Genomic DNA, 16,912 nt, shown 5'->3' on the forward strand with positions numbered 1-16,912 from the left:
TTCAGAATAGTTTCCTTAAAATTCTATATTGAACGCGAAAAATATAATGGAAAATACGAAAAAACATTGTTTTCATAGAGACAAGGATTTGCACACTCAAAAAAATATAAGAAAAAGGTCTGAAATGATCAATCCGATACAAATGAATTATTAGCATAACGTGAATTTCACAGAGGTATTAAGAGAGATTGAAATGCTGAAATCCGTGGCATAGAGCGTATTAGATTAGCGAGAATTTCTCTGGATATTTGACACAATTATCTCAAAACAAAAGGGTTCGCGGGTCACGAATAGGACTTGGGAAGTTTTTGTGAAAACTAATCGATTGGCTAGTCAGGTCCCATTAAAGCAATGGAATATATCCATCTTAACACATAATAAAGAGTTCATTTCGACCTTCTCGTCTAGATCCAACTTTGAAGCAAAATCTGAGCAGCAAAAGAGTGTCTACGCTTTTGCTTACACAGATACCTAGGGCATCTCGAATTAAACCATCCGTGCCCACAGGACCGGACATCCCTTGCAAGCCCCATTGACATTTAGCTTAACCTTGTCGCGCAGGAAAATTTTTGACACATAGATGTCAGAGTAGCAAAGGTGAAAGATAGCCAACCTAAGTCAATCGGAATCGCGAAACAAGAAGGAATACATTAAAGGACATGCTTCAGTAATAAAGTTGTTAAAATCGTATCTTACTCCAAAGAGTAAATCAAAAACATCTTTCCAATTAACTGTGAGCATCTACAGAGTCATGCCTAGCAACCTCATAACACTTACTTCCATAACTATCTACCCTATATTCACCCTATGACAACAATGAGAACAGTATTTCTGGGGGAAGAATTTCCCAGAATATTTATTTTGGTAGTACTTTAAAGTATATCACTAATTAAAGGTTAGATTTGCAGTCAACTTTGATAAGGACCTCTCATATGACCATACACCGGACGAAGCACAGTTGTGCCTTGTCAAAGGTGATGAGCATGCTCGAATGGGGAGGATGTCGCCAATAAGGGGCGGTCCAGGATGTCGGATTGAAAGGAACCTATGGAAAATCCCGTGGATTGTGGAGCTCCAATTGGTGGATGTGGTACTGAACTGCAATTGGTGAAAAAAGTACAAATATTGATACAGAAGGCCATAAGAAACTCAACTATGTAAACCTCCAGTGGCCAAAAAAATTTGAAAAATGAAGTCAGCTTGTCCATGTCATAATTTCATAAATTGATAACGTTGTAAATCAGTGGGAAAGTCGAGCATCAATAAGAGAAAGGACAGGGATTTCGAATTGCACAATAAAATTTAATACTCGATCCAGCCGAATTTTACTTTCTTCCCAACATATTATGCTGCTCCAGTGAACAGCCCACTGCATTTTCACCACAAACTAAAATTTAGAGTGGCTGTGCAATTTACCTGAAAGATAGGGATAGGGAAGACTCCACTGATGTAGTAATTTCATTGGGATCAGAAGGAAATAATGACCAGAAAACTGCGAACCAATAGCAACTATCATTTCTTCTTGAAGAAACCGAAAATTTGTTTAGGCAGTTCATTCAGGAACAAGGTACTCAGTGAGCTAGAAAGTTAAATGCAGTAACAATGACCTACTAACACAGTTCAAGTTACCTGGTTGTGAATGTTCATGAAAACCATTGCAGATGTTTACATCCTGCACAGAAGGTCGCAACTATGTCAAGGAAAACCTTAGCCTCCTATATCTTATCAGAAGAAAGAGAAGCAAAAGAAAACATACCTCTTTTGTGCCTTGGCTTTTGCGGACCTTCTCTACAAAAAGTAAAAATACTCCTCAAGTAAAAGGAAAGTTTCAGTACAAGGCATGTGATTAGCAATCAGAACAAACTAGATTCAATAGGAAATATATAATACATAAAATCTTGGCACATCCATGCCACCACAGCTGTCATCATCTAGTTTTTAATGATACATTTGCTACCAGTTTAGTACTAACCAATGCATAAGTTACATTTTCCCTCATATCAGTTAGGTCTCGCAACATGAGAATATTTACTCCTGTTGTTTTGGCCCAGAGAACACGTAAACATGTATCTATATCAGATCAACACCTCAAAAATCATTAGAGGAGTGTTTTGGATAGCTTTTACTTATTATTTTAAAGTGATTATTCTAGAAATTATTTTGAAGTTGGTTAGAAGCAAAAGCAAAGAATGTTTGGAAATAGAAGTCTAAAGCTATACAAGCTAAAGTTACTATTTGAAAAATAACTGCTTACAAGCTTAATTTTTAGTTAAATGACAATCATTTCCTTACACTATATAAAATTGATCTCTTCTGACTATCTATATAATTATTATTACATTATGAATATCGTATCAATAATTTATTTTTTATAACATGAATGTTTGAAAAAATACATAAGACTAATAAAAATAAAAATATAAAAAATGACAAAATTACTATAAATATACAAAATATGTATAAAAAAATTCTGGAAATGCAAATTATATAAAAATGCAAAATATTATTTAAAAAACTAAATGTAATATGATAAATATTTGAAAGATATAAATGTTAACTTATAATTTTAATCCATAAACAAAAAAAAGACAAGAAAAACCATTAACTCTTGATTCTAACTTTTGGATAAAAGTTATAGAAACTAAAACTGAACTTTCATGCAACTAGAATTTAGGAAATACTTTCTAGAAGCTCTCCCAAACACTACTGAAATCTCACAACAGAACTTCATTACCCAAGTTTTGGGCGGTAGGGGTCAATGCGAGCGTCAAGCCAAGAAAACACTCGTTTGATGCTGTTCCAAAGTTCCACAGGTTCAGTTCAAGATTTGGCTCAGAGCCTACAGTATTAGTAGAGCAAGTGGAGATCATAGATCTGCATCATTGAGAAGAAAGCAAGTTACCAACTGCAATTACCTAGACTAAGCTGAAGCGCATGTCCAGGTAGACGAGGAATTCGCTTGACAACCTGTCAAATGGCAGAAGTAAGGTTCAGATGAAGTAACAACAGTAGGATTTTAGATATAAAGTGATGCATATTACATGAAAGAAAGGATGCTGCAAACATTGATCAGCGGTTGGCCTCTTTAATGGATCCCAAGAACAAAGTTGCTGTTAAAGAAGAGAAAATTTAGCACATGGTTGCCAAATAAAACCCAAAAAAGTATCAGACTAAAGCTACCTTGATTAAGTCAATTGCTTCAATACTTGCGTTTGGAATGACATCCGAAAGATCAACAGGCATGATCTATAACAAAATACATAATCAAATCAGTTGAAAATATCAGAGAAAGAACTAAATATAAAAAAAATAGCAGATAAATGCTCATATTAAGTTGACATTACCTCTGAAAAAGTGATATCAACCAATCGTGAAATGTTAGTAGCCTCAGGAAATGTATTCCAATCGGGTGCTCCAAGTACACAGCAGATCTTGTATAATTGATCAATTTCACTGGTCATGAATGAAACAAAAAAAATAGGGCGCGGTTCTGAAAACTTTACTAATTGTCTACTAGCTTGATGTAGATGACATCTCACACAAACAGCAGACAAGTCATAATTTAAGGTACTTCATAATTGGAAACACACTCACACAAGTTGAAATTTAACTAAATGACTGCATGTGACAAGAACTAAGATAAATGTAAAGAATGAAAGCAATGACACGGCTACAAGACAGATGACTCTGAAAACCAGATCAAGAACAGTCACCTTTCCCCAGGAAAAATCGGGCACAAAGTGAGAAGCTCAGCCAGTATAGAACCAACCGCCCACATATCTGTGAGGTTTTGTGCATTTAATTAGCCATATATTCAAACGTAAAGAATGAGAAGACAGAAAGATAATTTAAAATCTCTCTTTTTCAGAAACACCTAAAATCCACTAAAGTTTGGAGCACCAAATTCATCCACTCTGGGACAGATTACATCATTGTAATGTGTTATTAGAAAATGGCTGCACTAGCACACCGAGTTAACATGAAATGAAGTCACTATAAAAAGTAGAGGTAAGACTACAAGATTTTGACTAAACTTAAAATTAAAATGAATGGAACTGTTAGAGAAAAATACGGTTTTTGTGTACCAATGGCAGGTGTATAGGATGAAGATTGCAACAATACTTCTGGAGCTCGATACCTTGTATAAATTATATGTACAATCATCAATCAGAAAATTACAAATCATAATTATGAGTAAGAAACGGTAGGCAAACAGAGATGTCTCACCAACGAGTGGAAACATAATCAGTAAAAGGGGGTGTTGATGAGAGTTCTCTAGCCAGTCCAAAGTCAGCAATCTTTATTGTATTGTTTGTCACCAGCAAATTTTCTGGAAGCAGAAAGAATATAAATGAATTAGGTCCACAACTATGTTTCTTCTCTTCTTATAATAAAAGTACTAATCCATCTGGTGCGGAAAAATCTGATATACCAGGTTTTAAATCCCGATGAAAAAAATCATGTTTATGTACGTGAGCAAGCCCTTGAAGCAGCTGAGACATTAAGCCTCGAATATCTTCTTCTGAAAATGAAGTTCGCCGCTCTTTCATTATTTGGTATAGATTATGTTCCTGGAAATAAAAACCCACGATCAAGATTGTATGGCAGTTTAGTTCCTCTACAATACTCATTTATTAAATGTCATCCCTTCAAGGTCATCAGGTTTGAATTAACAAGTTGAATTTCCAAATCCACTTTTCCAGCATAAACAATTTATGTGGCCCTTATCCACAAAGTCGATAATCCAGAAATCTTTATGTCAGTTCCTGTTTCCCAGTGCCTCAATGCTCAACTCATTTGTTATCCATTTCACAATGTTGGTTCTTGATTTTGTTTGACAGTCAATGACTTTTTGTTTAATTCCTTTTCAAAAAAAATATTGCATGACAAATCATGTTGCCATTCTAATATTCTGATAGTATGCTGCATTGCTCCCTACTAAATGTAAACTCGACAAAAAAATCAGAAGTTATTTGCAACAGAAAAAGATGTATTTTTTATCAGGCATAAGGGAAAAAGGGTAGCGGCTCAGAATTTGTAGTGAGGATATTTTCAACAAAAAATCAGTGACTGAGAAACTTTACCATAATTGTAACTGAAGGACAATTTGACAGATGGAAAAGATATCAACCATACCATGTACTCAAATATGAAGAAAAGCTCATTATTTTCATGGACGATCTCCAATAACTTGATGATGTTAGGATGATTCAATTTACGGAGAGACTGCACAGAAGGAACAAAGAAAAGTGTCAATTGTTTCTTCCCAAATACAAGTACAACCACCAGCTCCATTTAGTTGTTCAAGCTCCATTGTGATTTTATCAACTTCAAGCAGAAAGCAAGTATCAACATGTATCACAAACCTTAACTTCACGTAGGTTTACACATTCATCCCAGTAATAGAACTTTCTCTTCATTTTTTTGACTGCAACCTGAAATGGATATAGAACATAAAAAGGGTTCCACATTTCCTACTCTGTGGCTGTCACAAAGAAATAGACTGGATACTAATGCAGAAAAGCCCTTACAATCTCATATCTTTCAATGCTGATGGCTTTATATACACTTCCGCATGTTCCATCTCCAAGCTCCTCCAATATTTTATACCTGGTAAGAAAATGTAAATGAAAACACCAATTCTCACAGACATGAGTAAGAAATCATGCGAGCGGTACTTAAAGAAGAAAAGTCAGAAAAACAAATACTCTCACCTTTCCATCCTTAATACACAAAATACTGAACGGTAAAGTTTAGGTCAATGGACTTCTAATCTCTGTAGAGAGGTTTCTACACAGTCTAAACAGTACTCTTCAACCAACTGTATGTTAGCATCTGCGTTTATGTCCATCACATAATGCAATATGTAGTAAACGGCAGGCTTTTCATCATAAGAACGATTGAAAATTAACCAAAATGCTATCAACATGCTTATATGCAGCCCTCTACAAGCTGCTAACAATGGTTATCATTTAACAGCAGCCAGAGCGCCCTAAAATGTTTGCTAAATATGTTGCAGCAACTGATGTTCCAAAATAATCAACAATCATTAGCTTTAGCTTTTCGTGTATCTCAAATCTCAACCATCTGCTAAAAAAAGTTGAAGCGAAAATCAAATTAGCATTGACTCTATCATATGCCTGCGAAATGAACAAAGAAACAGCTGTTATTGGAAACATAATGAAAAACTGAAATCAGCTAAACTCGAAGCACCAAGCAAACATCGAAGGTTAACTACATCAATCCATTTCTATCCAGATCGAGGTTCAGCAAATCGCGAGAGATAAAAGAATACACTCGCATCGTTTGAGTCCTCTACTGTATGACATCACAATAACAACACAACTGATCGTAAAAGTTTCATCAAACCCACTCCGAATTTAAATATACGCACCAATAATTCAACATATAAGGGGAAAAAAAACAAATCACACAATACGACTAATGAAAGGTTAAGAGAATCGGTAAAGTAAAAATTAAATTCAACAAACTAAAAATAACGGGGAAAATTCAATCTCGAGAATACTACATGCCGCTGAATTTTAAAAATGAACAACCTTTATTCGAATTACTCAAACAATTCAAGAACACGCATGCGCAAAACTGAAATTTCAAATTACAGACAACACTCAATAAACACAATTCAAAGAAGACAATCTGAGACCCCTCGCCGCACAAAGTTCTTACCCAAAATCGAAAAGGATAATCAAAACGGAAACTTAGCGATTGAACTCACCTTAGCACAACATGAGTGAAAGAAGAAGGATCTGGAGAGAGAATTTGATGCCCGGATCAAGAATGTGACAAGGCAGGAATCGTTGAAAACAAGGCACGGACAGGAGAGAGAGAGAGAGAGAGTTGGATGAACGAAAGGTAGGAGGATATGAATATATTAGCAGCAAAATCCGCAGAAGAAGCGTTTGAGAAGAAAACAAATAATACTAAATAAAAAATATTAATATATGCAGAGAATATTATTTTATTTTAATTATTAATATATTAACCAAAAGATGCAGCAAGTATATGTTCAAAATAAATCCGTCTGATATGTATATCCATGGAGATTAAAAGCTATTGTTATTGTACGTTTACCTGATATCAATATTTCAAATCTAGGACGAGATTCTAAAATATTTCAAAAAATAATTAAAAAACTAATTTCATATTGACATTATAAAATAATTTGTCAAAAATATAAAATAAAAAGTTTACGAGAAAAAAATTTCGTTGATATATTCGGAACGACATAAATTAAAATTGAACTTTTGAGTCCAACCATGTTTGATGATAAAATAGCTTTTGCAAATGTTTATGAACTTTTTTTAATAAAATTATATAATTCTGCAAAAAAAAAGTTCATCATCATTTTTTTTAACATATGCAAATATAAACTTATAATTTTTAAAAAAAAAATTATAGTTTCCACTTGAAAAGTATCCATATATTCTTCTCTGACATATCTTCCTACTTTTTGTTCTACGTATTTAAATTTAGAATCTATATATTTTATTTTATTTTTTTTAACGAAAATCATAAAATTATTAAGAATCAAGAGAATTAGAGTCTTCATTCAAAACATCAAAGATAAAATCTGAAGGAATATTCCAGATCGAAGGACGAGCATATAAACAAGATGCCCTAACAAGATTGTGAGCAACTTTGTTTACTTGTCTACGTGTGAAACAGACACTCAACGATAGTCTTTGACGAAGTACTTCACGACACTATGAGATAATTGCACCAAATTCTGAGTCATCTCTTTCCAAGTTTATTGCCTCAAAAACTACTTTAGAATCAGACTCAAAGATTACATATTGAACATTCATGTCTTCTACCTAGCCAAGGGCTTCCTAAAACGTCATTGCTTCTGCATCTTTAATTCCTAATCTTTCAAAGAACAAATTAGTTTTAGCTGAAATAAGTAGTCCATTTGAGCCTCAAAGGACCATTCCCACCCCGATGTTCCTTGAACCATTCTGTAACGATGCATCGATGTTGCATTTTAGTGCTTGAGCTTGTGGTTTTTGCCAGGTAATTCTCTCCCCATCATGCTGGTTTGTTCTATCCTGAGTTCCTTCGATGCTACGCACCACTCTCCAATCTGTCAAGAGTTGTAACGCTGAGCTAACAACTAGCTAATTCATCTAGTTTGAAAATTTTGTTCAAAAGCTTGTCGTTTCGAGCCCTCCATATGCCCCATAATACCATTGCTATATTTTTAAGAGCTGCTAAGATCTACTTTTTAGAACAATTTGAACATCCATTGGACGAAACATTTCTTTTGTTTATGTCTTTTTTTGTAATCTAAAAGAATAAAGTAATTATGGAGCGTAGAGATATGACTTAAATTATCGAATTATAAGGATCCGTCTATATATATATTTTAAAAAAAAAACTAAAAAACATATTAAAAAATCGTTAATTAAATTGATCAATACAATATTTAATAGCATTCCAATAATAAGAAATTAAAAGTGCATAAAACACAATTAGAAAAAAATTAACAAATTTATGACCATTGAAATTCAAAATTGACCCGCCCATCATTAAATTTTATCATCTTTTGCTCAATCTATTTCTTGTTCATTTTCATCAATTATTTCTAGAACATTTGATATTTCACGGATAAGATAAATCATTATGCTTTATGTATATCATTATTTTGTGGTACATGAAAACATATATTCAAACCTAAATTAATAAATTACTAAACAAATAAAATCACAATCCTTTATGTATATCGTTGTTCTGTGGGTCAGTTTGTCCTAGTCTGCAACACAAGTGGGCTCAACCCGTTTGGTCCACCTCCAAATGAGTTGATATATCATCAACCAGGGGCGGATTTACATTATGGGCCCCTAGGGCTACGGCCCCCAAAATTTTTAAATTTTTTTAGTTGATATTATTTTTGAAAAATTATATATATATATGGCCGACTGTAATAAATTAAAGAGCATGTATGTCCATGGTAAGGCTAGAGTTTCTGTACCCTGTAAATCCAGGTTCGAATCTTAGTTTTTTTTTTTTTTTTTTTTTTTTAATGATTGATTTATTTTTAATTTTTTTAATATTTTATTACTTTTAAATTTATCATTCATTAAAAGACCTTTCTACTATCAAGTGCTGAGTCTGCTGACTCTTCAGGTTTCTACCGTTACTACTACAAAATTCAACTATGAATATCGTCAAAACTAGGTTTCGGAGCAAAATTAATGATGATTTTTCTCTCGGATGTATTGATGATATTTATTGAAAGATAAATTACTTAAAATATTTGTATATATGTTATTATTGAAGGAACGTCAAATTATTCTTTAGTTAGAAATTTTTTATTTTAAAACGTATTGTTTATGTTTAGTTGAATATAACCGATGAAATTTTTGTCTTTTCTCTTTTAATATTTTGTTCAGTATTTTATAAGCGGCCCCCACATAGTCAAAATTCTAGATCTGCCCCTGTCATCAACCCATCTCGCTTATTTTATATGGCGGGACGGATTAGCTCGATAAATCTAACTCATTTTGACAGCTCTATTTACAAACTATAATACGATAATAATATCTATGTTTTTTAAATATATTTATACACGTAAAATATTGATATAATTTGTTTAAAAACAAATAAAACATTGATTACAATTTAAGATATCTGAATCTTGGAAAGATAATTATAGTATGGAAAATATTATAATTAATATATAATTATGGATTCCGATATTTATATTTATTTTTATTAAATTAAACATTTGAAAAAACCTCTTCTTCCATCAAAATTTCAACGTCTTGTGCAATTGTTAAAATATAATATTAAATTGTATAGAAGTTGGATTATGAAAATATAAATTCCACGAGAAATTGAAATTTAATGTATGGAGAGTTTTTTTTTTCCCAAAATTATTAATTCAACAAATTTTAATAACAGACGATATCCACAATCAAATAATTCTTATAATATTTTATTATAAGTTTAATTACAACAAGTTAGTTTTGTTCAATTAGACGGTAATTCATATAACATCGTTGTTAACCATACAAATATATATTTTTAAATAGGTATATGGTCAAACGGTATTGTGAATCAATCTATTTTCGTGAGACGAATCAATCTGATACATATTTAAAATAAAAGTAAGATGTGTCTCATAAAATTTACTGTCTATTTGTGATCTCTAAAATATTTACCTAATTTTTTACTGTTTAAGTTCCTTAAAATAAGAAAATATTTTGAAAGGATAAAGTTCTATTAATTAAGAGATTGATCTTTAGATAACAAATTTTCATGTGGATATTATTAATATTATTATTGGAAAGAATGTCACAAATGGTATATTCTTCGAATCGGTGTCATTATCAAGTGGGCTCGGGACTGGAAAAATGACATCTGATCCGAGTCCAGCCCATTGCCACTCGCTATAAGACAATAGCTACGTTTTCGGTACAAATCATGTGCAAGTAAAACAATTTATATTATAATCGAAACATCGGTATCCTTTGAGACCGGACTTGTAACCCAATGATCTCACACCTACCAGATTAGTCGGTTTCTTGGGTTCGTTTTTCCCTCTCCAAGTGTGTTGTAATATATATATATAAAAAAAGGAATATCGGTATCCTTTGCTCTAAAATAAAAAATTGGTATTCTTCCTTTATTTAAAAAAAAATTGGTGTCCGCTTCCCTTTTTAATTGTTATTTTTCATTGGATAGAATGATATATTTTATTATTTTTAAAATTTTTATGTTTTGGTTGAATAACGAATAGTATTATTTTTGCGTTTTTAAATTAAATACAAATAATTACTAGGAATTAGATATTAAAATGTTGAATTATTTATGTTAATTATTTGAGGGCATCAATAAATAAACATTTATAAAAAAATTATTTAATAACTACTTGACATCAAGATAATGTGATAATAACATAGATCCTTATAAATAATGTGAAATTCGATTTCTTCATAAATATATATTGTTATTTTCCAAACAAAATTTCTTATACATTATTTTTCTAGAAATAAATTTACAGAAGTCTCTTAAGAATGACCATTATGTTTATAAGTATGTCTCTTGTGTTTATAAGACGGATCGACTCGATTTATATTTATCATGAAAAGCAAACAAATGATTCGACAACAATTTAACAAACTTCAACAACTATTAACATCAACATACAAATTTTTTAGCTTCTAATATCCATCTTTAAATCTTGTACCTGACCACCGATAGTCATTTCTAGCATATATGGATAGAATGTAAACAAAAGTTCCACATAGTGATTTAATTCACAGCATTCTCAGCCACATATAAGACAGCATCCTTGCAATTTTCCCACGAACCTGTCGCAATTTCGCTCACCGTCTGTAAAAAAGCATTCCACAATTCAGGAAAGTCCTCCACAGCCCCATGAAAGGAAGTTCTCGACTTTTCGATTAACCCAGTTACCGCTGAAGCAATACCAGATGAAGTACTCAGTATCTCTTCTTTAACGAATTGGAACAGAGATGATACGATGGTTCTAATCTATTGGATTATAAAAAAGAACTAGTGCTCCAGTAATGCCTGGATCATGTCACAGACTTGTTCTAGCACCCTTTGGCTGCCTTCTCCGTTGATTTTGAGCATCTGTATCAATTTTACGAGTACATGGGCCGTTGCAGTAAAGATCAAACGTGTTAATAAATTCGACAACGTGCTGAAAACGAAATAAACGGTTTTTCAAGAGGAAAACGATCATTTCTTGGGGAGGGAAATGAAGAATCTTGCAAAGGAAGACAAGGGTTGTGATTTTTTGCAATATTTCTTCTGAACTTGGGTAGTAAAGATGGACGTTGTATAGTCTATAGTTTCAACGTTGGATTTCAGTTATTTAATCTGGTTTCCTTTTCTTGCAGTATAATATAGGGTAGTTGTTTCCACAATTTACAACAATTCAAAGACATTTCAAAAGGAAGATTCCGAGTTCGTGTAATACAAGAAATTTGAATTTGAGGAGTAGAGAAAGACTTGAGGTTGACAAGGTCAGTTATATTAATTAAGTGGCAATATTTTTACTGTGCGTCTCTTTTTCTTGCGGAGGAGCTTCTCTTCTGCATCATACCAAAATCCGGCTTCATTTAACTAATTCAAGAGTTCATTACTGCTCTTCTAGTTACGGTTCCACTATTTTTTCTGTGTATGAACCATAGAAACGTATCACATAAATTTATCCAGCAAAGAAACTAATAGATTTTATAAGGAAAAAAAATGTCACCATTACCATATCTGAGGAACTGGAATATATACATTATTTTGTCATTAAGAAATCAGAGCACGTTCTGTACAAGTATGCATTTGCACCGTGCAAATACACATTAGCTTGAAAAAAGAAAACTCATATGCACAAATATACGAGCACAGATCGTGCTATAGTCGGACCATACTCAGTTTTCCTCGAGCGTGTACACAGCACTCACACAGTTTTCTGCTTCTAGGAGGAAAGAACCAAAAGCAACAGCTTCGAGCACAAATCTCTTCAGACTTGCAAAAGACGTTGAAATTATCTCGTCAGATTCAAGCAGACCAGTCTTCTTGTCTCCAAAGAGGGCGCATGTGTATCTCTCTATCAGATTCACGGCCTCGGTAGACTTCGGTTTTGCGCACATCTGGATAGTTTCTTTGTCAAATCCCATCACATACCGCTTTAAATTTTTCGGTTTATTTACAGGTCCATATGATGCTTGACCCACAGAAGCAGACCTCGAGTTGCTGCTCTGGCTGAAGGCAACGAGCTTCGATTCTAAAGAAAATGTCTCAGGAAGAGGTACGTGGGTACAATCACCAATGCTAAAGTTGCTGCAGGTAAAGACCCCATTCCAAACCGTGTCTTAGAGAAGCGGACTTCAAAAAGTATCCGTACAGAATGGAAGCAGCATACAATTTGCAGAGACGAAGCCTTTCAATCTCAGTAATGGCCCAACTCTCTCTGACATTCGAATTTGCCCTCCATCCAACAACGTCATTCAAATGTTCCCTCACCAGCTCCACAGCCTCAATGCTATGAATAGACTCTAGTTCCCAGTCCCTCGAAGGAAAAATCTCGAGCCGACCATTATAGACGCATTGTGAAATCCGGGGGACTAGATAAACTCCAATCTCAGAAAACTTGTGGTAAATAAGCATATACATGACATCTTCAACCACAGCTCCGCATTCATCCCTCTTCAGTTCCGCAATCCTCCTGCCAAAATTACATTCAAGTTAGTCCAAAAGTGCACAAAGTGTACGATTTTGCTTAAATCAAAACATTACCAAGATTTCCAAGATTTCAGCATCTGTATTCCCACAATCACGAATTGATACCAAATTACAGAGGCAATCAATATATCACGAGATTAAATTTCTTGATGACACCACATCATGTCCGGTGGCAGTACTAGTACACCCTCCTCCAGCTGTTACAGGAACTCGATGCACTAGTACACCCTCTCCGGCCCATGCCATTCACAAAGAGTTCTGCGTTTATGCAAAAACGTGGATGCAGTTCAAAAGAAGAATACAAGCAAATTGCCTAATTCTTGATGTGGTAAAAACAAATAACGTCAGCCAGCAAATATAAATCAACACCTCAGTCCTTCACTTGGACTATTGAATAGATTAAAAAACTGCAATTGAGAAACAATTATCGTCAAGAAATTCTTTTTAAAGTTACTTCGAGTCTCATGTATAAATTTTAAGATTCGCATCACATTATCGTAGGATTCTGAGTATTCATGAGAATGAAGACGACATATCTATAATCTATAATTAATACCTAAAGAGAGTGATCAATTAAAAAAAAAAATCACGTACGTTAAAGAGTGGCTAGCAAATCACAACACAATTACCAGAAATCAATACAGGTTTTGTAATATCCATGAAAGCATGCAATAGGAATATAAAAAAAAAAAGAAATAACTCGAAACATTGAGTAGATCAAAATCTGCAATAATTGCAAAGGCACCAACCAACCTGTGAAGAGAAGCTTCGTCAGAGCCGAGGCTGAGCCGCATACGTGCATCGGCCTCATCCCTTTCAGCCGCCAGCATCTCCAACTGCTCCCGAGCCGCGAACTGAAAGCTAACCCGATCATCGAGCAATACTCCACTCAAAAACCTCCCAGCCGGCGTCCTGGGCTCTAACGGCGCGTTCAAGCCACCAAACTCACACTTTCTAGCACTACTACCACTAGCACTAGCCAACACAATCAACGGCCTTCGATCAATACGCAGCCCAGAATCAATCGGACGGCGGTAGGTCCTAGAGGGCAAAGTAGCTAAAGAAAAACTGGGTCTTCCGTAGAAAAGGCAGCAGTCCATTCAACACACTGTTTATACAAAATCTGCAACACTGATTTATTCGATTGTAAAGGGTTTTTCGTGGGTTCAATGAATTCAGAGAGATTTAAGACCAAAAAAAAACCTTATTCTTCTTGTTCAATCCTATGCTACATACGCACGGTCGCTCAGCTGGTGGTGAATATATTGTTGAGAGAGAGGTACAGAGAAAATTTGGATAAGGTGGGATTTTTATATTGGACGAAGATGATGATGATCCAAAGGAGGAAACAATTGCGGTGTAGACATCGTAGCTTATCAAAATATCTACCCTACCACCGCCTTTTCGGCTTTTTATTTTTGTTTTTAGTTTGGGAAGGAATGGTGGAATCTTGGATATGATATCTCATCGTAAATTTCATGATATTGATATTGATATTGATATTCCGTAAATTATTACAAATTTCTTATAAAATAAATTTAAGATCAATTTTATAAGAAATATCAACTAGACTTTATTTTTATGTTCAATATTATTTTTCAATGTAAATTTATCAATTTTTTGTTAATTATATTGTAAAAATAATAATGTATAATATATGTTTATTTAAGTTAAAATTAAAGATGTAATGTTTTTTACTGCAAAAATATTATTTTTTTGTAAGTTATGTTACGAATAAATATTGTTAAAATTTTAATGTCAAGAAAAATATTTTGAATTGAGGAAAAAAAATTTATGGCAAAAATATTACTTATAATTAAAAGTAATTTTTTTGCCTCAAATATAAATTTTGAAATGTTGCACATTTGACCTCCTCGTTAGTTGTACACAAAAACTTCTATGAGATCGTCTCATAAATTAATTTTATGATACGTATCTCCAACACAACCCGATATGTGAAAAATATTATTTTTATGTCAAAAATATATTTTTTTTTTTTTGTAAAATAGACTAGATCAACTCATATTATTTTTATAAATTTATATGATCGTCGCACAAAATACTTACTCTTTACGGTAGGTCGATGTCACTATTTTTGCTCCTTATCTCTTTGGGTTAATTTGAATATTTCAAACTAGAATTTTGGTAAAGAACGTCCATAATTCTAGATTAATACGATTCAAAGGCTGGACATGTAATTAATTTATATAGCTACATTCTGTTGAGTTTTGCAAAAACTAAAATCATTCTCTAAAGATTTTATCATTTATAAATTATTACATGGAGTAGAAGAGTATAAAACGAACTTATTTATCCTTTATAATATTTGTAGAGTTAGGAAATAAATATAGACAAAAATTTGTGTGAGACAGATTTCTTATTTGAGTCATCTATGAAAAACTATTACTTTTTGTTCTAAGATTATTATTTTTTTATTGTGAATATCTATTTGGTTGACCCGTCTCACAGTTAAAGATTTGTGATATCGTCTCACAAGAGACATACTCATAAATATATTAAAATGAGTAAGTCCATCGAATCAACTCAATCTTATGATAAAAGTTGTGTTGCGTTAAGGTTTTAATTCACTGGGTTATGGGTTAAGACGTATTGGGTCGGATTGACCGTCATTTTATTAAAAAATAAAAATATATTCACTATAAATATTGTTCATGAGATAAGACATGAATTTCTTGAGTCATTTTATTTCATTCGCTTAATTTATATATTAATTAATTGTGATTTTAATTTTTAATTATTTTTTATTTTTTATTTTATTTTATGTAGATACTGAATAAACGAAAGGTGATGGATTTTTTTGTTTGTTTAGACTTTTGTTAAATTATGTGTACTTTTTTTTTGAAACCTTGTGTCCATTTTTAATTTCTGAAGCTAATGATATTTGTTGTTAGCTATTTGATTAAATACATTATAAAATAGATAATATATGTATTATGAAATATGGATTTTGTTTGTTTATTTTATTTTATTTTTGACGGATTAGCCCGAAAGTGAGTTGGATTAAGTTGAAATTGATCCAATTCATCAATTAGCGAGTTAGCCCGCACCGCCGGTTTAATTTGATCGTGGATTGGGCAAGACAAGTTAGGTTGAGTCGAGTTGGACCGTTTTGACATCTACATTTAGTGATGTGTTTATAGTTTGTAAGGAACTAAGTACTCACAAATATGTTAATGTTTACATTATATGAACAATAAATAATATGATTACCGATATTGTCAAGTAAAAACATAAATTCTTAGCTTCATACATTATAAATATTATAAAGTGCATCCTATAATAATATTTATATAATTAATGAGTTTGTAGAATCCATATAATAAATAAATAAAAAACCGAGCCGGAACACTGGGATAGTTAATGTAGAAAGATGGTTGGATGTATGGGTCAATAAAAGCGACAAGAAGAAATATTTAATAAGCACGATTATTGAGCTACAAAGATAAATAATAATTAAACCATTATCAACAAATACGATCTCACGGGTCGTATTTTGTGTGACGGATATCTTATTTGGATCATCCACGAAAAAATATTATTTTTAAATCCAAGAGTGTTACTTTTTATTGTAAATATCGGTAGAGTTGACCCGTCTCACAGATAAAGTCTCGTAAGACTATCTCACAAAAGACCTACTCAATTTATTATTCTTTTCAGAGGA

General features: G+C 32.8%; 1 protein-coding gene and 1 pseudogene across 3 annotated transcripts; both read right to left on the reverse strand.

Annotated features, from left to right (window-relative positions):
• Positions 1–705: 705 nt before the first annotated feature.
• LOC142553335 (serine/threonine-protein kinase MHK-like) lies at positions 706–6,940 on the reverse strand. 3 transcript variants are annotated; one of them, XM_075663519.1, is made up of 18 exons: positions 6,737–6,940; positions 5,715–6,087; positions 5,532–5,610; positions 5,367–5,435; positions 5,137–5,226; positions 4,433–4,571; positions 4,228–4,330; positions 4,086–4,138; positions 3,714–3,780; positions 3,345–3,453; positions 3,181–3,246; positions 3,042–3,110; positions 2,916–2,967; positions 2,735–2,839; positions 1,757–1,788; positions 1,630–1,672; positions 1,417–1,492; positions 706–1,098 (listed from the first exon to the last, which is right to left on the reverse strand). In XM_075663519.1, the coding sequence occupies exons 2-18, from the start codon at positions 5,720–5,722 to the stop codon at positions 969–971; spliced, it is 1,290 nt and encodes a 429-aa protein (XP_075519634.1). In that variant the 5' UTR covers positions 5,723–6,087; positions 6,737–6,940; the 3' UTR covers positions 706–968. The 3 variants fall into 3 exon arrangements, with proteins under 3 accessions (XP_075519634.1, XP_075519633.1, XP_075519632.1); XM_075663518.1 differs by having other exon boundaries at positions 5,715–6,090; positions 6,737–6,929; XM_075663517.1 differs by having other exon boundaries at positions 5,715–6,140; positions 6,737–6,928.
• Positions 6,941–12,257: 5,317 nt separating this feature from the next.
• Positions 12,258–14,577, reverse strand: LOC142553337 (UV-B-induced protein At3g17800, chloroplastic-like; annotated as a pseudogene).
• Between the last annotated feature and the right edge of the window lie 2,335 nt (positions 14,578–16,912).

The sequence above is a fragment of the Primulina tabacum genome, chromosome 8 (genome assembly GCF_025594145.1).
Source record: "Primulina tabacum isolate GXHZ01 chromosome 8, ASM2559414v2, whole genome shotgun sequence".
Lineage (NCBI taxonomy): Eukaryota > Viridiplantae > Streptophyta > Magnoliopsida > Lamiales > Gesneriaceae > Primulina > Primulina tabacum.